At 33.5% G+C, this 23,940-nt stretch overlaps 1 protein-coding gene across 2 annotated transcripts in view; it reads left to right on the forward strand.

Moving 5' to 3' along the window:
* Positions 1 to 22,446, forward strand: part of LOC119839919 (protein bowel) — a 24,172-nt gene extending 1,726 nt beyond the window's left edge. Inside the window, exons 2-4 of one of the 2 annotated variants that reach the window (XM_038366365.1) lie at positions 3,060 to 3,062; positions 4,882 to 5,770; positions 20,484 to 22,446. In XM_038366365.1, the coding sequence (XP_038222293.1) occupies positions 4,887 to 5,770; positions 20,484 to 21,777 (2,178 nt within the window). In that variant the 5' untranslated portion in view covers positions 3,060 to 3,062; positions 4,882 to 4,886 and the 3' untranslated portion in view covers positions 21,778 to 22,446. Of the gene's footprint in view, positions 1 to 3,059; positions 3,063 to 4,870; positions 5,771 to 20,483 lie in introns of both variants that reach the window. The other variant, XM_038366364.1, reaches the window with a different exon arrangement.
* The last annotated feature ends 1,494 nt before the right edge of the window (positions 22,447 to 23,940 follow it).

Genomic DNA, 23,940 nt, shown 5'->3' on the forward strand with positions numbered 1-23,940 from the left:
AAAATATAACGGTCTGTGGTCCCATGCTATTGTTCTTTTTGTAATGCCTTTTGTAATAAATTATCAGTAGTCTCATTGTGTTGTGGAAAATTATGAGGTGCTAATCTCTATTATTTAAGAGCTTAACAGAATTATATTTTAAATCGTTGCTGAAATGCTAAATCGTTTACAGTTAATATTCTATTATTTTTTTAGATCTAAATATCCATGCATATTTGTCAATTATAATATGAACAAACTGAAGTGTCTCCGCCTATGTGCATGTTAAACGTCTTATTAAAAATATATTCTTTTGCTATCATCGTTATATAAAGTACATTCAGAGAGCATGTTTTATGTAAGTTTATTTTTGTATGCGAAGGCTTGAACGCGGTATAAAGCAAGGCTACTTCTCCTTAACGTGTAATGGACACCGGCAAGTTTCGAGTTTGCGGTTATCGACCGCCTGCGTTTTGTACAACTACCGTCATTGACAAGGTGTCCAAGGAGACATGTGTCATTTGTCTAAGTTACAATAAACTGAGAATGTTATTAGTTATAAGTACGTTCAATACAAACAAATAACAGTGTAATTGTCAAAAATATAAGATATACTTTGATCTGATATTCATTAGCTTTTTAATGGGCTTACTTGTTTAAAAAAGCTCGCATAAGCTTTATCCAACTCTCACGTACATTTAGCCGGTATTAAAAGAAACGTAGCAATATTTCGCATGATATGATAAAATGCCCCATGCGTCTTTATCAGGATAACCTAATAATATTGCTACCAATGTATTAGTAATATGCTACTTTGTTTCGTCGGATGAGTGGGGGAGCTGAAGGCCTGTATCTTTTAAACATTCTTCCCGATTCCGATTCCTTTATTTCCATTGTCAATCTTTTACTTATCCTTTACTCCTTAAAAGCGGGAAACGCACTTGCAGCGGACTTACCTCAGCAAATATGCATTGGCGGTGGTGATCGCTTACTATCCAGCGAACCGAGTCCGTCGTGTCCGAGTCGCAATTAGAAACAAAAACTTCTATTCGCAATAAAACTATAAAAGCCAGATGTCAATAATTATTACTCGTATCTTAGTTGTCATTCGACACGATTAAACAATTTAATGGGCAGCCGCTTACGCAGCTGACTTTTATGCTCCAATAAAATATGCAGGTGATTTTACTATACAATGCTATCACAAATTAACTCAGCACCGATTGACTAATACATCTGCCCTTTAAGCCCAGTAGCTTGCTTTTTGTAACTAACAGTTTTTTGGAAATTAGAAAGTTGTATTTTTATCAGCTCAACAAATCAATAATGCATGGTTGTATCTGAGTTTGATTCAGCTTTCGTCGTTTGAACTGTGTATTTGCTACAAAACATATACAACGAATTATTATTATATTCTGTACTATATTTGATAAAAACAATTCCATAATTATTGCTGTAAATGTGCAAGAGGAAACCATAATTTCCTCAACATTTCCAATGCACAAAAGAAAGTAAATAAACCTTGTCTCATGTTTGAATAGGATTGTTTGACTCTACATAGAGGTGTCTACGCTCATACAACACAGTAGAAACGTGCTCAGTACCAGCAAATGGTAGTTAATCTGTACATTAACTGATAATGTAATCTAATCTGACATATGCTTCGTTATTGCTTATCATTACAACAGCAACCTTGCGGCACCAAAAAAAGAATTCCACGTAAAATACCATTAAACCTAATTGTATCCCATATACCAATTCGGTATTTGTACATCAAGATTGTATGATTTTGATAACTGATAATCAAATATCAAGATAAAATATTCAATAATCAGGCCAGTTATTAATAAAAAAGGAAAGGGACTTCCTAAGTTGTCTTTGAACAATGCCGCCACTTCAAAAGGTTAATTGCACCGTGAATGATAATGTTAGATATCATTAGTAGCAAAATGCAAATTCAGTATAGTAACAGTAGTATCCTGTCAATATACATTATACACTTCTTATATTGATTATATATAATAGTGGGTGAGTATCTTTATAAGTTCCTAAGTAAGAAGTTCTTCTTTTGCAGCGTATTATTTGTATAAAATAACATTCAGTATATATAATATACATAAAGGGTGAATTATATTATGTTTTTAAGAACTGTTCGAATTTGAAAAACTCAAAATATCCCCAACTAATTAGCATGTCGTTATTATATGTTATTTTTTGATAAAACGAATACAATTAAAAAGTAAAGCTTAAATTATGTTACTGATGAGATATCTTATTTATTACAAGTGCAAAAATATTTTAAACCTCAAGTCAACAACCCCAAGTTACCCATTAAAAACAAATTAACCAACTGGAGCGCGGACGGGTTCCGAAAACCGTTGATTTAATGCTTGTACCGAACTCGAGAATCCAGATAATCTCATTTTGTTTATACACCCGTGGACTTTTTCGATGTAATATTCATTATCATTAAAATACGTGAACTTTAAAGATTTTGATATAAAAATGCTTAAACAAATCAATATTAATTAGTTACTTACATGTTTACGATTCTCACGATCACATAATGCATGATACCTTTAATATGTAAATAAACGACAACCGGCATAAAATCTAGATTGTAATGAAATATTCAGTGTGAATTCGCAGATAGGCGACAGTGTGTTTGTCAAGGCAGATCTCGATACATAAATTTTCATACAATTTTAATACGACAATTTCAATTTATAATTAGCCCTATCGAGTACGCTAGATCGCTGCTCATTACAATACAACCTGGAGGGCAAAAGTCAACAAAGATTCGTTAGAGATAGATTTGGAAACGAATATTGTAAAACTTTTTCGTTGTTATAACATTTTATCAACTGTGTATAATTAAGTAAAATAAATCAAATTCAATATTATTTCATATAACGCTTTGGTTTTAAACATCCAATTTTTATGCCTCTCTAAAACTGTTTACGTCTATCATTACATTTAAAAAACTATTACTCACTGCAGCTCTTGCATACATTTTCATATCTTAAGATCCCGGACCAAAAGAGAGATAAAAGTAGTTTTACAGCTTTAGAGCAAGTAAGATGGTAGAAACTCGATCAGCCGTTGCCTGAGTGTGAGTGAGAGGTAGATATCAATACCATTAGAGTGAGGGAGACGGTAAATCAGAAGGCTTTTACGGTAGAACGGACAACATGCAGTGAAATGTAGCCCCGGTACGCTCGCCTTTTCCATCTCGCTTCAATAAATTGATTCTTAGATTAATCTTTATTTACTTGCTGTAACTTATCTTTTAGCTTGATTTATTTTTATATACATTATGATACTGTACCATGACTCTATGCCGTGTAGTAATATTAAGTTAGCATTTTGCTTCAAATAGTTTTTGACTATATACAAATAGTTTAATTTGATTGTTTTATTGTTGAAGATTGATTGTTGAAGTTAGTATATCACGAAGATGTTCATATATTGATATTAAAATGAATATATAAATGTTATAAGACTGTCTTAAAATTATATGTCTGGAAGAAATGGACACCGGAAAGCTAAAGACAACATCGTTTATTAAGCGAAAGGGCAGTAAATACGGTGAAGATGTTTTATTGTCACGAGCCATGATGTTCCTTTCAGTTGGAAACAGTCGGACAAATCGTAAATCTCAGAATAGCAATCTTTTCAGTGGTTATTACCGTTGAACAAACACAAAACGGTCTTAGTACACTTGTCCCCACTGATGTTACTCAATATAAAGCAATATTTCAAAACTTAAAATATAAAATATTATGCAAATCGCCCATTCCATTTAAATTGTTAAAAAATATTTAGAGAATAAGCAATTAATAAACGACAGGGCAATATTTTACGTTCGTTATTTATTATCGAAATATGTTGAAGAAATATCTCGTATAAGCTATCAATAGCATCGTATCATATATGGACGTATATATACACCTTTCGGAGCCGAAATCCGGTCGTCATTAACATTTCCCGATATCACCAGAAGCTAAGATACGATACTATTCTGTATAAACTGTTGAATGATTCATGAGATACAGATTCCATTAACATAATTATAAAGTTTGTAAATAAAGCAAAACAATGAAATACTTTTATGGTTTTCTTTAAATAACATCTTGCAAATACAAGAGATGAGTGTGAAGCGGAAATATTGTAGGTTATTTATTACGTAGACAGTTTTGTACACAAGCATTGCCGTAAAAGCTTGAGATCTGTTGAAAAAAATACTAAATATCTTTAAATTACTCTGTTTCATTCACTAGAAAGGTTGAAATGACAATAAAGCTTTCTCTTCAATAAATTCGAAACAAACACTAAACGCTATTTGACAATAGAAATTGCTATACATCCGCGAAAAGTGAAGCCCAGTTGTGAAAATGCGTGGGTGGATCGCGTGAGAAGTGATATGGTTCCAAGGTAATATCCAAGACAATAAGCTACTTAATTAAACATGTCTCTCGTCCATAAATCTAAATATTCAACACCTGTAAGTGTCGAGTTAGCGAACTATATTCATATCGCTAGCCAGCGCGCTAGTGAGAGCCGTAAAGATAAGAATCAAGTGTAGCTGTGGGTTGTCGCGAGCAGTCGGCTGAATAACGACGCTTTTATAGACAAACAACTTATTATTCATGACTTAGCATCGACATCTAAATTTTGAAAGTATTAAGAATGTTTACTATTGACAAAACTTTACTGCTCTTTATACATGCTATTAAGTTTGAAATTTAAATACGATTTACATCTATTTTAAGCTTATAAAACAACGGTATTTATTATTCTGACAATATTGCGAAATAGTAGGGACAAATAACTAGTAAGAGAACCATTTTCAGAATTCTTAACGTTTAATTTATCCTTTTATTTATTTCAGATGACTTGAAGACGTGATGTCGGATAATAGTGGAAACGCAACTGTAGTAACCAGGGCGTCAACACCTCGCCCAGTACCCGATAGTCCTGTAAATGCTCCTTTACGCTCGAGACATGATCAGTTTCTCGCGAGCTCAGCTGAAAGAGCACAGAGACCAACGTCAAACGGCAGAAACCCTGCCAACTTTGAATCGCCACCATTACCATACCATCGACAGATAACCACGGGAGCTCTCCTAACGTCAACTCATAGAGAATCGTCAGCTTTTGTGCCCGTTGTACCAACCAGAGCTATGCATCCCGTCATGTATCCGAATGAAATGCACCCAGCATTGATTCCTTCGGAAATAATCGAACGGGAACGAATGTTGGATCGGGAAAGACCTGAACCTTCTAAGGGATCACCAGACAGAACGTCTGGAACATTCAACAAAAGAAATTCGTTCGATTTAATGGCTATGATGGTTGAAAAAAGAAAAGAAGTAGCTCTTAGAGAGGCAGCGGCGGCGATGCTCTTACCTCATCACAGAACCTCGTCAATTGAAGGCATGATTTCGGATGGATCCTCGCAACCTCCTATTTATGGTCCACCAGGAGCCTTTCTAGGTCCACCGGGTCCATCGCCTACAGCAGCTAATAGTTTTAATTTTCCCGGTGCTGGATTATTTCCACCAGGAGCTGGTCCTCATCAAATGCACCCACACCTCGATAGACGATTATTAAGAGCTCCCGGTAGAGCGTCTAGGCCGAAGAAGCAATTTATATGTAAATTCTGTAATCGACAATTTACAAAGTCGTACAATTTGCTTATCCACGAAAGGACGCACACAGACGAGAGACCGTACTCCTGTGATATTTGTGGGAAGGCGTTCAGAAGACAAGATCATCTGCGGGATCACAGGTTAGTGCTTGTCTATATTATGTTACCATCAGTATAAGTTTAATTGACACAACATCTGAATCTAGTAAAATACACATACCAAAAAACCATACAGACACGGGCGTAAAAGAAAATAATTAAAACTATTCTTGTGCCAATCGTAGCCATTTCCCTCCATAATATTCTGCTACTGCTTTGTAATTTATTTTATAAAGGTTAATTAAGGCTGTTATCTATTAGTACACATATTAATTTTCTACAACACTGATCCTAGTGAGTAAACAACCAATTTATATGCACGCAACAGGCAGCCGGTGTAACTCAAGTTGCAGATGTTAACCCGACTGTGGCCGCATCCGCCGCGCTACTAGGAAATTGTACATTTATAAAACTTTTAAATCGTAGTATGCTTCTAGGAATCTTATCTTGATAGAATATTTTAAGCAACTACAACCCGTTGTTAGTGCTATGGTTTCATGATTCACGTTATGTTGAATTAAATTTGACTCGCGTTATGCAAGGTTATGTTTTTAATCATAACGAAGCTTTCCCACACCATATATTTTGTCAGTCTCGAGAGTTATGGAAGTAATATGAACAATTATACCCAGATATATACCAAAACATAATAGCTATGCTTTTAATAAGAAATGAAACTCGTATAATATGTAGTGTAACAAAAGATCTTTAAAAAATTAATGAATCAATTTTAATAAAGTTCCCACAACGTAAATCGGGCCGTCAATAAAATATAGATTTATTGTTTCTATAAAAAGCCAGGCGCTTCCTTCGTATTTAAAATAATAATTAATAGCATGTTTTATTACATGTTATACGTGAAATATATTATGTAGTTACGTAAATACTTATATATAAAATTTCAAATTTAAGTATAAGTCTAATCCTTTGATATATTAAAAGAAAAAATATTTCGTTTCGTTTCGACGGCTTTTGATCTGAGGTTTTTAATATCTCAATAAAATCTGTACACGCAATAACTTTGAATGTTATGGAGGATTATGTTAAACTCTTTTTTATATATATCTACGTAAAGCCAATGAATACCATACACATGTTTTACTACAGTTATTTTGTATTTTTCTATGATTAATATATGTATTATTTTTTGTTCTTTCGTTCAAAATTTCACATACATTTTAAACCTATGGCCAAGCTGTGAAATGTATATAATCAATAGAGATTTAAAGTGTTATTTTAATTATTAATTATATTTGCGATCATTACATTCAAATATCTTCACAACGCTAGATTAGTTTCCCTATACATAAGAAGTTGCCACAAAAAGAACTAATCCCAAGCAACCGTTTTAGTTGTCAAGGTAATCCGAGATTTAAAATTAAATTGCCATTCAATAAACCATTTCTGGTTTCCAATCAAAATATAAAAACGAAATCAAGCGTAGAGGAATCACGGACTTAGTGATTTTTGATGAATCTTAATACCCATTTGAGGCTTCGTCTCGCATTAGGTTACGCGTTTTTTACTCTGTCGTAATTAGTTTAAAAATGATGATTCATCCGTTTCTATTGGAGTCTGAGGCGGTAATGGAAGTTGGTACGGTCAGAAAAAAAGATTATTTCCTCAATTTATACTTTAAATTATGTCTTCAACAATCATTATGCTTACAATTTCTAAAAATAATTAATTAATAGATCGTTTAAAAACCTATGTTATTCTATAGAATTATTTACAAAATGGGTTCGACGTCTATAGAATATAACTTAAGTCAAAAGTACTTTATTATTTTATAAATGTTCAATTTTATACTAACTGCATGCGGAATTTTAATTTAAATATAATAACAAATATTTCACCTATACCTGTTATGCTAACGTTACTTTATTCGATTGTGTTATTACTGAACTATTCCGTTTTTTATATTGCTAGAGCTCTTTTGTTGCAGTTCAATAGACCATTAACTATTTTACTTTTTTTTGAATTTGGAACATAACTTGGTAACTGCAAATAATCATATTAAATTTTAGCATAGATACATATAAATATTATTGAAGCGTTGTTCACATTAAGGATTTACAGTCCAAGTTTTTATTTGAAATAATTTGGGGTACGAGTGTATGACACCACGACACCCAAATATGATTGTGCATTGTTTTTGTCGTGTAAGACATTATGTTCGGATTGCCTTTATAATCAAGATGCCTGCCTCAGTATAATACCAGGTATTACACTCGGTTCGTAATTAATAACTCGGAGAAAAACTAAGTGATGATGTTTTAACCTTTCAAGGGCAAGCCATTCCCGCAAATTTTTGCGATTCGCGGAACAATCTTTTTGTTATTCACAATTCATAGCAAAAGCTGTATTGAAATAAGCCATTTTCTTTATCGTTTAGGAAGTTCACATCTTGTTTATGAGCACTAGAACTTTCTAAAACGTAAATATAAAATTATTCAATCTGTCTTTTAAAAGATTCGTGTTAATTTTAACAACGTTATCTATCTATTCAACGTTTACACTTTTCTAAATTAAGATAACATTACTTTTGATAAGGCGAACACTTTTGATTACTCATCAAAGGTTAACTTTCTTCGTAAATACTATATAAGAGTTCCCACCATTACATTAACGTTTATATCTTATTTATATATTAACACATTGCACATGGGCCAAGAGAAAACTGTAAGGAACGACGGAGTAAAAACATTTTTAGGTAGACATATTACGTAATGCATTTACTGATCGAATAACTGATTTTGAAATGAAATCGGTTCAAAATTGTTAAGCAATTTACAAATTAACGAATGAAATTTTCGCAAAAATTACAAGATGCTATCATCGATGTGTAAATAGAGCTTATAATCGCATCGTATATATTACCGTGGTCTCATATGCAATTATGATTCGTCTGAGAGCTCGTATAATGGGGTCTGGTTGTACCTTCACGTTCCGATCGCTTAAGGGGCTGGAGCAAAAAGGGATATCAAATTAATACTGAATCCATAATAAATCAAAGTGGGCAGGTGGACTCGGTCGCAAGAACAACAGTTTCGCCTACGGATATCTTTAGAAATTATCATCTCGGTCCCATTCCAATAATAACTCGACTTATTTCCTTACTGATACCTAAATCGATTGCAAGAATTTCTGATATTCAAAACAGTCAAAACGATTTCAGAAATGTTACCCGCAGGCAAAAGGGTGTGTCACGCGATCGGTGAAAATGTTTTGATATTATTCTCGAAAATTCGTCCGCCGAATGTACGTGTATTCTGTTCAAAATTAATGCAAGCGTTGATTAGAAAATTTCTCATACATGTATCTCGTGGTGCGATGAGCCTGCATTTGAAATAATCGTGACCGAAGCTGAGGAATAATTAATAAGAAACGCGGCACGAGAATTCGTTGATTTCACAGTATCTATAGCTTTTGAAAGTTCTTTCGGACCGTGTACTGGCTTGCGCAACCGAAGTATACCTATCTATAAGTCTTTTTGTTCATTAACCACACCTGCGGCTTCGAAATAAAAATCGTTACATGTTAAAAAAATATGTATTAAGTCAATAAATTGCCTTTGGGTTTCCGATATCGCGGAGAAAGATCTTCGGTGGGCGAATTTGTTTCGCGACGTATATATGTTATAACTTAATAATTGTCTAAATTGGATAATAAAAGTATGAGCGAAACCTCTGATTGTATCTGTATCAATAAGGTTGAGAGAAACATTATTTAAATATAAGTGAGATGGTTGCGTGTGCTTGCAAATCGATTTTTTGTTAGAATCTGAAGCAGTCAAATTATGTTCTCGCGTGATATTGATTCGGATATAGCTTAAATTTATTCAGATACGTTAATCTGTCTGCTAATCATTTTGTAGTAAATAATCTGCTTCGAACATTCTTCTTATTAAAAAAGAATAAAAAGAGCATTTATGTTTGTATATATCTGTCTAGATTCGATATAGATACGATGAGTTGATACGCGTCATTACCGATGCAAATAGTCATACATTAAGTTGCAATGAAATTATAATAAAATTAAATTTATAAAATAAACTTTCAATTAACATTCCCTAGATAGCATCGGGCTCATTAATCAAAATGCACTCGTTAAAACGGAAGGTGTACGTGGTGTTGCATTTTATCCTTACCTTTAGGCTTTATCACAATCATGTTACTTTAAATAAATAATAATCAAATTAAAATTTAAAAGGCATTGATCATTTACCATTCATTTTAAACATTTATTTTTTAATTACTTACCAGGTATTTTAAGCGCTACATACACACACAATTGTGTATTAAACGATTGAAAGTTTGTACCTGATATCGTAACGAACCAAATCATACTTTATCACGTGATGCATAAGGTTTAACATGCAAAAAGTAATATAAGCGTGCGTGGGTTGACAAGACGTATGCTTATCTCCGATTTAGCATTTCTCTGCTACTTAATCCAGTTTTTAAAAGCCATTAGGCTTGTAGTAGCGATATGTTGCTGGCACGACCGTGGTTTGTGGTCAAAAGTTTGTCTTGAGCAATATTGCCTTACTCGGATCTAGAATTACACCTCTGATGTTACATTGGGAGTTAAATGCTCCATAATAATTATTTAACCTCATAGTACGTAATTATAACCAGCGATTAAATAAAAACCTTTATGCAAACATTTGTGTTGTGATTATTACCACACCAAGTTGTAAAGACGTCAAATTCGAATAATTTTCTTAACTAATGATATGCTATGAAATACCACGAAGTACGTTATAGAAAACGTCCGAATTAAACTTCACAAACATAGCTACAAAAACCCACTTATCAAAATAAACTACCACAAGCCATTCTGTTAATTTGAGTACAGCTTACGTACATTCATGTCGCTCGAGCACTCGGGTTGAAGATTTTCGTTTAAATAATTTCTGAGTAGTGTCGAGCAGGCTCACAGCAAACAGCGACCGGTCGGTTGAGCAAACAAAGCGATGGGTGCTGGACCACTCCGGCCTCAAAAAGCCCACACCGCTCGCCAACATATTTGTATTGACATAACATCGCACGGTGTTTGTATATGAATATTGTAATTATTGGACCTCATCTGCGTTTTCATATTCGACAGCCATAGGCGGTCATCATCTCATTAGATTTGCAATATTTACTTCATCGTACATGACTTACGTGACGAGGAAATATGAAGGGTCTATAACAATTTTATAATCGTATTTGCTTCTCGCTCTACCTGTTCCTGTGTGACAGCGATTATTTGTCAACCTCCAAATAATTTCTTGACGTAACCCCAAAAACGAGTTTGAAAGTATTCCAACGCTATGCCATTGTTATTTATGAACGTAGAAGAAAGGTATCCCAAGCCACGTCTCTGTCCATTTATCATAAATGTCGTCTTATGTTTCACGGACACTCGCACTATTCAATATTTCATACCTACAACTCACAAACACAGTGACAGGTAAAATTCTTAAATCGTATTAATATTTTGTAGAATAACCGTTCTTTCCTAATGCGGATTACGTGCCTTATTTTTAATAGAAAACCAATTAGCATTAAATTTGTTTGGGATTTGTTATATATTGGTTTGTTAGAGTTACTCTTAAAGAAATAAAAATACTAATACGTACGTTGATTTTTCGTTGTAAATGCAATTTCCTTAATTCTATGTTGGTATGGATAAGCGATATTTTAAATATTTTGAACGTTATCAGATCACTGCGTTATTTAGTTAGATGAAGATAATTTCAAGATTGTAGGGAATTGTGGATGCGAGGGAATGCGGTAAAATTTAACATGAGAGTCGATGTTATCTCCCGTACTGATGGCGTTCATGGTTTAAACGCCATACGCCTTTAACCGGTTGTCCTTGATAGCTTGCTCCTTTTACAGATACTTTTAAGTTTTTTCTCACTATATTGTGAGTAATGAAGACATAAAACACATATTTATATACAGTATATCTTAAATTTTACATTGTGAATAATTCTTTACACAAATTACATGCGCTTATATTTATTCACTCAAAATTAAATTTATAATTATAAACGTATGCTAATCTAAGACATACCTCCATACATCTTCTTAAGGGACCGTCATTACAGCTTAACATATTGAAAAACTCTTTAAACTCTTAAACGGTATCCATATTCTTAAAGCTAATTCCCATAGTTCGGTTTGAATTTTCTCACAAAAAACATCATCTCATTTAAAGCCAGTTTTGAAAAGAAATAATCGCGTTATTTATTACCGCTGCCACAGAAGAGCCTTTAATCTGTTCTAAGCACGTACAAGCCGATATTATAGGAGATTGGAAGTTTGATAGAGTATAGATATAAAAATTTACGGCTAGCAATAGCATTTTTGAAAGGTTTGGGACCAGATCATGTTAATTATTTATTTCACTGAGCCATCGAAATATTATGCTCATATTATAGCATCAAATTGCCATAATAAGCTGCATGTGATTATTTGTTTAAATTAAAATGTTAAAAACTAGAATTCTGAGAAGAACGTGTAATGTATTTTTTATGGTAACTTGTTTATCTTGATTTTTATTTGCCATGGAAAGGTGCATATAAAATAGAATTATGTATAAATAATATTGTTTTCTATCTTCAGTGATAGATTTAATTTTAATATGCAAGCTTAAATAATAGCTATTCCAATGGTAAAAATACTGTACTCATAAAACATAAAACTAATTAATCACTAAACATGTACGAGATAGAAAACCGCACCGTATATTTGAAATGCGTAATAAATAATAAACGATCCGATAGAATGATTACATCCAATCATATGGCTGGCTCTAAACTGGATTTATTATAAAACCGAAATTAACACTCCTACATATACCCCGTTGGCCTAATTGCAGCTGAGCGATAAATCATAAGACGCTCGATCGAGGCATAAAATTGGACGAAGGATTCCGACTCTAATTGGTTCCATACATACTTGAACCTATCAATACAACATTGATTAATGGTATCAAGTGACTTCAATATAATTGCTAGCGGAGACCGTCATGAATCAAGTGCCACACTAGTGAATCTGATAAGAACTAGTTTTACCTAACGAATTCAAAAGCTACTTTAGCTAACAACTCATTTCGTTGTCTTTTTAAGTCACGTACGCTGCGGTGTTTTTGGTATGAAACGAGGCGTGTTTGTGCGTTTCGGCTGTTTAATCTTATCACGTGTAATGACTTTATGGAAGGAGACAATAAATTTATTTACGGTCAACGTGGGAATAGATCTAGACCCGAGCGAGCTAGAATCAAACTCCTAAGCCGTTTTGAAAGTTAGAACAAGGTCTCGCCGGGGGAGTCGAGCGTATCACAAAATTAAAATCTTCGAGCTGTTTGTATGGATAAAAGAAACAAAATGTTACTATGGCTAGCTTAAGCGTTGCGCTATCGAATTTCACAAAAGCGAGCAGATTGAAAAATTAGATTGTGTTTCGGAATCGGTGGAGCGAGTACGAAATTAGTATCAACTATCGACTTTTTGTTAGATCGAGAGGCGCCACTGCTTTTTACATGTTAACTGTTTTTACAATCGCGTATATGCGGAAAGAATTAAACTCGAATGTCGTGCGAGTTTTATGCGAGACGCGGCAAATGGACGTTTAATATAAATGAGATTTCGGTTTCATGAAGTAACGCACCTGATAGCAGTGCGAGTCAAGTAAGTACAATGAATGTTTGCGTCAGTCAGAGGTGAAATTGGGTGTGAAGCGGCAGCGGCGAGCCGTCGCTCCCATTAAGTCACTTGGACGCCGCAGAACCGGCTCGCCGCGCCACAGTATGTACTATGGAGCGTTACCAATGACGCGCCACGAATATTATTTGCTGCATTATCCAAACTTCATTCTATTGCGTTTGAAGGAATTAAGGCTTTAATGCCTCGCAGTAGCGTTAATTTTTGATTGGCCAAGAATCTGAACGTTTGAACTAAAAATTATAGGTTATGTTGAGTCTTGAAAGTAAGGTATAAAATTGTTATGTTAATTTTAAAATAGTTTTCCCAAAGTTTGCCTCCTTCACAAAGGATTACAATTTGGTAACAAGTCTTAGGCAAAAAGAAGGAACTTATTCTATTAAAAGACAGATTAAAAAGCTTGCAAGTTAAGGGCTAAACGTAAATCCTTAGTGAGGGTAAGTAGAGACGGGACAATCTCTAACCAGATACATACCTCCACGCTTGCACCGACCTCTCGCGCGCTCCATTAGTATATTCCATTTATTTTTTGTCCACGTACCTGTCCGACTTTGGGGATTCGACTTTTTATAAGCCGCGCGACGAATACAAAATTTCTTAAGTATAACAACAGAAAATAAATGATGCACCGTGGAACTATGCGACTTTGGGACTTTATTAATTTTCGATTAAGGTTTTTTGACGAACTCCAAATGAAGAGTAATGACGACGCTCTTTCGAGTTTTATGTCCTACTTCGTTATACTTAAAGAATAATAAACCTTAATCGTTAGCTATTTTATAAACAACGTTTTAATGTTATGTTCTTGGAAAATATTCTTTAACTACACATGTATTTTTTATAACATACATAAAAGTCTTAACGTACAAGCTTGTTGTTGCCATGGCCAAGCCGTTTCGTAAATTAATATTTCTATTACATTTTCGCCGTATCAAATTACCATCTACGAAATTATAACTCGCACTAAAAGCTGTTAAGCATCTCGCATATAAAATATTATAAAACATCGCGCATTTGTAGACATAACGATCGTAAAGCGCAAAGCGTTATTCCACCAGCGAGCAGGTTATATCTCAGAACGAGTGCTATTACCATTACAAAAAAGACCGCTTTTTGACATCTCATTCCGCTGAAAGTGCAAAAAATAGCGCTATGAGCGCACTAATACAGTGTTGCGAAAAATATTCACGTGAGCACTGGCTCATTTACATACGTCATATAATTGTAAGTGGTCTGCTACTGCCTCGGCATATATAGACATTGCAAAGTTAAGAGGCGACACGGGTTGCATAAACAGTTTTATTTATTACACCCGATTGACTAGAGACATAAATTTTTCAAATATTATTTCTTTAGAGTCGATTTCAATGCTAATTAAAACAAGCAATAAATAACTTGATGCATAAAGCCCGTAGAGTATTATAAGTGAGAATTATATAATGATTTGACTTCATAAAGTGTGTGTTATTTCTAATAGATGAATTTGATTTAATCGAATGAATTTCTTTTTGGAAATAATACATATAGAATTTGTTTAATAATTTGCTCAAAATAGTGCGAGATTACCGAATTCGAATTGACATTAGCTTATATTATATATTAAAAAATTTACATTAATGTAACTCAACTCAGCGTTTTCTATGTTTTTTTACTAAGTTAAAATGGTCAACAAAATCTTCCATTGACAGACCCGTCATTCTAATGTTAATTAGCTGAAAGTCGAACGGGCTTTAGTAGCTACAACAAATCGGCTTGCAGCTAACATGTATTGAGATAAAATAGCGTGGGCAGTAACAACCAACAGTTGCTTAAGCCTTTATGTACGCTAATACGTAGAGATCGTCTGCGACATCATATATTATTATACATTCGGCGTTAACTTCTAAATTGGGTGAAGTCTAAATGATATAGAATTGCATTTGAATAAAATGTTCATATATCGATATTGTTATAATACAATTGAAATATTGATTAGTCTTTAGGCATTAGATAAAATAAAGCTTATTTCAAGCTTCCAGACACTTTACTTTGATAATAACAATGGTAATAAATGATTAAGGATTTTCATTATTTTGATACATGGGTTCAGAAGCTTCATTTTGATTGCAATAAAAAATTCATATGCATATCATACATTTAATCTTATGTAATTGTAGACAAAGTACAGACAGTTATGTTATTTAACGAAGTAAAAACTCACAAAAACTCAAGATAGAATAAAATAATAATTAAACATCATTTAATATAATTTATACCCAAGAATTTTTGTGGTACTTGAATATTGCATCATTTCCTAAAATTCGTATGATTTTGAACAACAGATTCAGTCAATTCATTATACAAATCGCTGGATTATGTTAATTTAGAGGCACTTTAATCTCTTTTGATTTACCTACGAAACCGCTTGTAAGCGTTTCTTATAAATTTATGTATGACTTGTCGCTACTGTTCTGTATTAGCGTGTTTTCAAATACGGGTATCTAATTAAGTTTACGATTTGCATAATTAAGGTGACTTTTTGTCTTCAACTCGGTTTTATATTATACTATCTATTTAATGGACGTTGTTGCTGTTATCGCAAGCCACATCGAGTCATATTATGTATTTGGGTTAACACCAAACATTGATTCCGACAAAAGAATTCGATTTCCATTTTTAAATATTTTTGACATCGTTAGAAAATTAAACTAATTGAAGTGTTCGAATTTGAATATATAATTTATTATTTACGACTTTTGATTAAAGAATTGCAAATGGATGGAATTATAAATAACTAATCACTTTAATATAGAAGTCGATATGCAGAGCTTTGGCAACATCAATCTATGAGATAGGAGGCTTAGATGTTGAGATGAATGCGGCGAGGGATCGGACAGTGACCTCACGGCATTCCGCGGCCGCGTCGGACCTGCTCTCTTTACTTTTAATGTAAAATACATGAAACAGCTGCTTCATAGAGCTTCTTTAAGATATGTTCTTTAATTAGTACAAAAGTTCTTTCATATCATAAGTTAATTATTTATTTTTAAATTATTTGTACTATATAACTTGATTCAAATTTAAGTTTAAAGATGCGAAGTACTTATATTAAGATTTAATTGTGTTATTATTATAGTTTGATGATATTATATGGTCTAAATATGTACTATTGTAGTCTATTAATTTAGAAGTGGATAGATATTCGTTTCAATACTGAAAGTTAGTATTTGCGCAATATTTTGAAGACTCTCATTTATGAATTTCCTCATCACACTAAACAAATACAGGTACGTGACTTTCAAACAGAATTAAAATCATAATATTTATGTATTCGTTGAATCACATCGAAGGTTTAAAAGCCATTCTACAAACCTTGAAATGCTCTCAGTCCGAAATATAAATATTGCTTTATCTAGGGTAATCTGTTAATTGTTTCGTCAATATTTATTCGGAAAATGTGCCATATTGAGATTCTATTAAAAAGCGTTTGATTCGTGAAAAAGAACCGCGATTTTTTTACTTATCTATTTTATTGTGATACAGTGGTTGACGCCTAATATCGTGGTTCTATAGCAATCAGACGTCGATAGGCAATCACAGCCTCACGATTGAATGTAGAAAAAACTGACCCGGATCGTGTGGGCAATGAGAATGGTGTGATAAAAACTATTTACAATGAGGCTGAGTAAAATGTGATAAAACGCTACATAAAATGACAGTCGATAGTTATTACCACGCAATACAATTTAAAAAAATCTCAAGTAATGAAATAACTTCAAAATACTTTAATCGTCGATTATAAATTGCTTAATTATTAGATATTTTACGCTATTTAGCATATGCCGTTTTTTTGAGTTTGTAAAATTTGTAACCCAAAACGGGGACGGTTGAGAACCTGTTTTCGCGAGTAAACGCCACGTTTCTCAATGAGTTTGTACTTGAACATTTTTTTAGATCAGTTGACTGACCTAAACCTTTTCCATATATGGAACAAGAGAATTTTGTCTGTACACCGTCCATTGAGTCGTTACCCTCTTATTTTGATCATTAACAAATTATATCATGTTGAAAAACATTGACTATGAATAGAATCTTCTTCTCTTTCATCACTAAAGCCAAATTCACTGATAATATATTTGCAATTGTATATAAAATAATCTTTACCACTTCCTTCTACTTATATTAAAAACAACAGTAAATATAAAGAGGAATCCATTCTTTCCACAACAAGAACATTAACCAAGCGGTAATGGAAAATATTTTTAATGTCAGCCATTAGCTCGAGATCCGAGTCGTCTGTAATTTCAAGACTTTTTTTAATCCCCGCGTCGTGGCTTGATGGGATTCTGAACGACTGTCCATTGCGATCCTTATCACGGAGTATAATATTAAGAGACAGACGTTACTTATATTTTATAACGTCAAAATTGATCGAACTGGCGCGATAAGTCGGACGCAGAGATTTGTTTATACATTAATTATGTGCATTATTTATATTCCATACGCTAATGTAACGTAGGCATATGTTAATAAGTATTCTTTCTGGTTTGTTTGAGATTGCGACGGGATGTTATGTTTGCGTTGTGAGAATTATTGTCTAGTTTTCAAAATAGCCCGGTAATTGCCTTGTTAATATAATGCTAGCGGTCGCTTTGAAGTTGTAAAGTTGTTTGACCAGTAGTATCCGTCATCCCACGTAGCCGCTTAGACTTCTCAATTCATTTCGGAATTAAGATATCGCGTTCATTAGATATTTCTAATTTATTGGAAGTTGTTTCGACTCTATCGGGTTTTTATTTAATTGGATCGTTTCGTCTAACTTCTATTAATAAGTAATTGGAAACTGGATTTTACGTCTACAGGTGTTCTAGTGGGGGAAGAGAAATTTTCTGCATTATATTTCTAACAAACTGCTGTATAGAGTATGATCTTGATTGCATGAAAACTTTATCTCTATAACATGCAGTCTTTTTTTATATACTGCCTAAACGCATTTATCTAATTGACAGCAAAGTGAAAACAAATTAGAATTTTCATACAAACAGTACGGCTCTCCAACTGTATATTTTTAATTCTCTGTAACACAAAATTAAATGTTATCACGAGAAAGATTCCCAAGCCTTTATCCGAAGTTATTACGTGTTGGGAACAGCAATACTAAATTTTAACGTTAATCTCCATATTAATATCCTCGACCGTGAGACTTAACCGTTGAGATCGGAACCTCCGGTTTCTAGCTACAAACCGGTCGATATGAACATTTATATTTGCGTGATGCTATCGGTGAATATTGCTTTTTAATTCCATTACTTTGTTCAATTAGACAAATTGAGAAGAGCGAAATTTTAATACGTTTTTGTAATGGTTCAAATTGAAATTTGTCTGGCGATAAAATTGAAAAGTAATGGTCTCATTTTATTCTAGATCACAGAAACGTTTCAATAGAATACAGATAACAGATGTGTAATAAAATAATGTAATTCAAAATGTCTAAACACATGATAAATTATGATTTGAAATAACAAATGTTTCAAGGAATTAGATATATGAGTTTCACACAGCTATCAAAGTGACAAGGCATCAAAAATGAAATCTCGATGCAGTACAAAACCAGTAACTCGAGATACGAGATCATTATGCCCATCTTTTTATTTATCTTCCATAGTAATGATATATTATTTACACGGTGCATTCCTCGCATGACGACCAAGAATGTTAAGACTCGTTACCATTAAAAGTCGGGCCCTTACATTTATTTTATAGCATTCTCGAAAATTTCAAATACAATTTCGATAATTAAGGTCGCATTAAAACACAATTCAGAGTGTGATGTCGCCAGGGACATAAAACTGAATGGTTCCGATATTGCAGACTTCGCTAAGTAACGAAACTTGTATTTTTTACATTTTATTTGTAACATTTTAGATTTTGAGATCTGTAAAGGATTTAATATTTATTTTTGAACCGTGATTAGATTTAACTAGTGAATATACATAATAATTTTAATACTTTTAATCAAATATAAATTACGTATCACATTGTTTGTCCGCGATGGACTTCTAAACTACTCAACCGATTTTAATCAAATTTGCACACCATGTGCAGTTTGATACAACTTAAAACATAAGGTAGATTACATTATTTCAATTACGATAAATCCGGGCGCAGCCGGGGCGTACAGCTTGTGTACAATAAGAAATAATATAAAATAATCAGTTTATTACAATTCAATATAATATCCCATTTGAACAAGTTGCCTATAAATCTTCTACAAATTTCAACAAGCAACTGCAATGTAAACAAATCGCTAGTAAAAAATCAATTATAATATAAATCGAAAGGCTATCGTTTATATTTTGCCAGAACATGAAATTTATTTTAATCAGCTAGCTGATACACCGGTGCTTTTATATTAATCGAACCGATTGGCCACAAAATGCTTTTAACGTAATTCGATTCGGGCGAACTGGCACTTGGAAACGCAACCAATTAAAAATGGCCTCTCGTGCAACGTCTTCCAAGCGTTAATTAAAAGCAGAGATAGCTTTAGGAGGGTCTTAGAACAGTGGTTTATCGAGCGTTGGCAATACATCGTCTGAGTCGCCTTGAGTCTCAAATTACTCGGATCACGTTCAAGGTGCGCTTGCGCAGAATAGTGGTCACTGAAGTTAATACATAACACTACATAATGGTTCCTAGAACATTGGCATATCTATTTCGTGTTCCTTTCTTGAATTACCTTAGTAATTCCAGGAAAATTTAAATTTTGACCGCCTTTTATTTTGTATTATAACAAGCAGTATTTTCTTATCATAATAAATATTTTGGCAAATTATTCTTAAGTAATTCGTGGCTAAATTAATAACCGTCAAATTATTATTATTCGCCATTAAAAAGATATATCGAGTTAGACTTGTGCTCCGCCCATCACCAGCCTTTTAATTAACTCGTGAAGTTTTATTGCGCCAATTATTAAAACCGCGATAAACACTAGTTATGATTATATGACTATTGCAATAATAACATTCATTAAATAGTGTTTCGTTTTTGTTGCAGATACATACATTCGAAGGAGAAACCATTTAAATGTACAGAATGTGGAAAAGGTTTCTGCCAGTCGAGAACTCTCGCCGTTCACAAGATCCTGCATATGGAAGAATCACCTCACAAATGCCCCGTTTGCAGCCGTAGCTTCAACCAACGATCAAATCTTAAAACTCATCTTCTCACACATACTGACCATAAACCTTATGAATGCAACTCGTGTGGCAAAGTGTTTAGAAGAAATTGCGATTTACGACGCCATGCTTTAACACATGCTGTGGGAGACGTTCCTCCTGGAGATGTCCTTGATGTGGGTGAAGAGGATATTGGTAGACCCGGTTCCCCTATAGAACCGGGCTACGATGATGAAGACCCAGAACTTTCATCCCCAGAACATTCTCCGGTTAGACGAGCAAGATCATCGTCCGTTGAAAGTATTGGGAGAGAACAAAGTGAAGAACGGCCTAGGCGACCTTCGCCTCCACCGCATAGCGTTGAAAGAACTCACTGTCACCATAATGAGCCGAGAGACCGAGCCAGCCCATATACTATGAGACCTCAGCATCTAGACAAGCACCGCATGCCGTCAGCGGACATGTATGAGAAGCGCAGATACACATCAGAAGAAATAATGGAAAAGGAAATGCGTTACAATGATATAACGGAGCCACAAGTAAGACACCCACAATTACAAATTCGGAGAGATTTACATCAAATACAACCTCCTGATCCTTCGAAAATCAACCAACTCACTAGTCCTCCTATAGATCCTGGGCCTTCAGGGATGTTCCTTAGCTCATTTAGAAAAAGAAGTCATCCGCCTGACATGGGAGAAAATATGAGAACTTGCGCTCCTGTTTATCGTAGCAGATCTCCAGAACCGACTAATTTATCGATGCCTCGTCAACCCATGGGAGCTAATGATGTGGCAGTCGGCATTCCGCCGCCTATGTTGAGTATACCAGCGTACCATAAGTTTGGCCTACCTTTGCCCCCGCCACACCCTCAAGTGGCTTACGGACCTCTACCACACCCTGTGTTAGGACCTCAACAGACATGTGCTCAAGATCTTATAGTCAAACAAACAGCTCCAAAAGACACTGCCCCGAGCACTTCAACGAGCGTATCAAGTTGCAAAGATGGTTCGCAAAATACTAAGGGAAATGATGACATCAATTCAAGCTCTATTGTTAGTGGAATTAAAAATATAGTAGGTATTCAACCACCAGCTAACTCGAAGTCTGGGACTAGCCAGTCGAGTGGACCCAAAAAAGGTTTTAGCATAGAGGACATCATGAGACGTTAATGAGTTTAGGTATTTTTAGTAGTAGGTTAATATAAATTTGCAATATATGCTTAATGATAATGGAAAGTATTATTAGATCAGGTTATTTTGTAAAATTATAAGCAGTACCTACATGTTGTATGTATTTGAAATGTGGATTGGGTTTTCGTAAAGATCTCATATGGTTTGTTTGTGCAGTGTTTTGTTTACGTCCAAATTTTATAGTTAGTTAAAAAGAAGTTTAGGCCATATTGTACTATTTAACGATATTTTAATGATTGAGTTCCGAAGTATCAATGTTATATCTTGTGTGTATGTTTAGACTATACTAAAATTAAGTTGCGACTGGTAAATTGATGATTGTGTTATTTATTATTTAGTTTTTAAGTATCAATAAGATGGCAATGTTAGTGTATGTAGTTTTAATTTCGTGATGATTTTATTATACGTAAAGTACTGTTATAAATGTGAAGATTGTATAAGTATTACAATTTATTGAGAACTTTGATTAGAGAGAATAAGGTTTAACTGTATAAAGTTTTTAATAATGTAATTTGTTAAGTTAATAGCGGAATTTGCTGTTACATTAGTTACATTATATATAAGGTATTTGTAAGATACAGGCTATCTTCGTGTCGTTATTATGGGTAGAGCGAGCCATTAATTAACGATAGCCTGGTTTAATATACGTAGTAATTAATGACTGAATTTATCTCTAATCAAAGATAAAAATTTAATGATTGTTTATGTTTAACTACACCCTCTTTAACTTTATTTGCATTTAAAAGAAGTGTACTTAGCTCGTTTTGCTCATTATAATGTTCTTAATATAGTTAAAATAATGTTACGTACATATACTTTTCTATTTTATTTAATAAATTGTAATTAAAATATGTAAATTGTTTTATTTATGAGTCAATTGAGTTTCTTGTCATCCGCGCACTTTTTATCAAACAACTTGTAGATATCGAAGGAAGGGATCACAATACATTTAAATTTTTGATAAATGATACTAATTTAACAGAAGTTTCTATAATATAATTGACAATGTTTACTAAAAAATGGGAAAATCAATTTTGAAAGTAGTACATACAACTATAAAGTTAATTCTAAAATTCAAATATAAAAAAAAATCAACAATTAATTGGCTCAATAAAAGGTGTGAAGTATCCTGTAGGCACACAAAACCGAAAAATTATAAGATGTACAATTAATTATTGTCATATTTCATTCGCCATTTGGCCCTGAGTATGACTTGCCAAATTAGGTAATTTGCCATAGGAGAGGAGGGAAGAAAAAGTATATATTTCATTCCATGAATTAATCTTACTGCACTCATTTAGATCGGAAGAATTAAATAATTTCTTTAAGTGTACTTTGTATAAGAGAAAGTGAGAAAATTTTGTTTATTCTATCATTAAAGCGTGATTTTAAGCTTTCTAAACTTCATTTATTTACAACCAATTTCATGCACGTACGCTCAGCTACTTATACCGATGTGAAGCAAGCTGCAGAGAATATTATGTCTGCTATAAAATATTAACGACTTCTCTCCGTCCAGTTGGTCACAGTCAAAATAGCTGATAGAAATAATTATGGCTTGTACATTTATTTTGTACCATTCACTAAAATATCTAGAGATTTTTAAATAGAATTAAATGATCAATTTTGATTACGTTAATAATCTGAAAAGATTGTTTGTTTGAGTGGTTGAACGTGCTAATTTCAGGAACTATAGTGTAAGGACGAGAATCTGGTAAATTTAAGAGACATTTTTATGGTGTCAAGTCTTATTTATTATACTACTAATATTATAAATGCGGAAGTTTGTAAGGATGTGTGTGTTTTCACGCAAAAGCTACAGAACCGATTGCAATGAAATTTGGTACGTAGATAGCTGGACAACTTTAAAAGGCAACTTTTTATCCCGATATTTTACGGGATACGGATTTACGCGACTGAAACCGCGGGGCGCAGCTAGTTTTTATTATACAGCGCAGTTAGTATTATACTTAACCTACTACGGTACAACATGATCGTTTTGACCTTATTAATTTATTTGTTTATTTACGCATCAAATACTTAATAGGAGGAACCCAATACGATATTGACTTTCACTTATTATACACAAAATATTATTTTTATGTTGGATTTTTATTTATTGACTCGCTATGAACTATAGAG

Source organism: Zerene cesonia, chromosome 5, assembly GCF_012273895.1.
Source record: "Zerene cesonia ecotype Mississippi chromosome 5, Zerene_cesonia_1.1, whole genome shotgun sequence".
NCBI classification, from domain to species: domain Eukaryota; kingdom Metazoa; phylum Arthropoda; class Insecta; order Lepidoptera; family Pieridae; genus Zerene; species Zerene cesonia.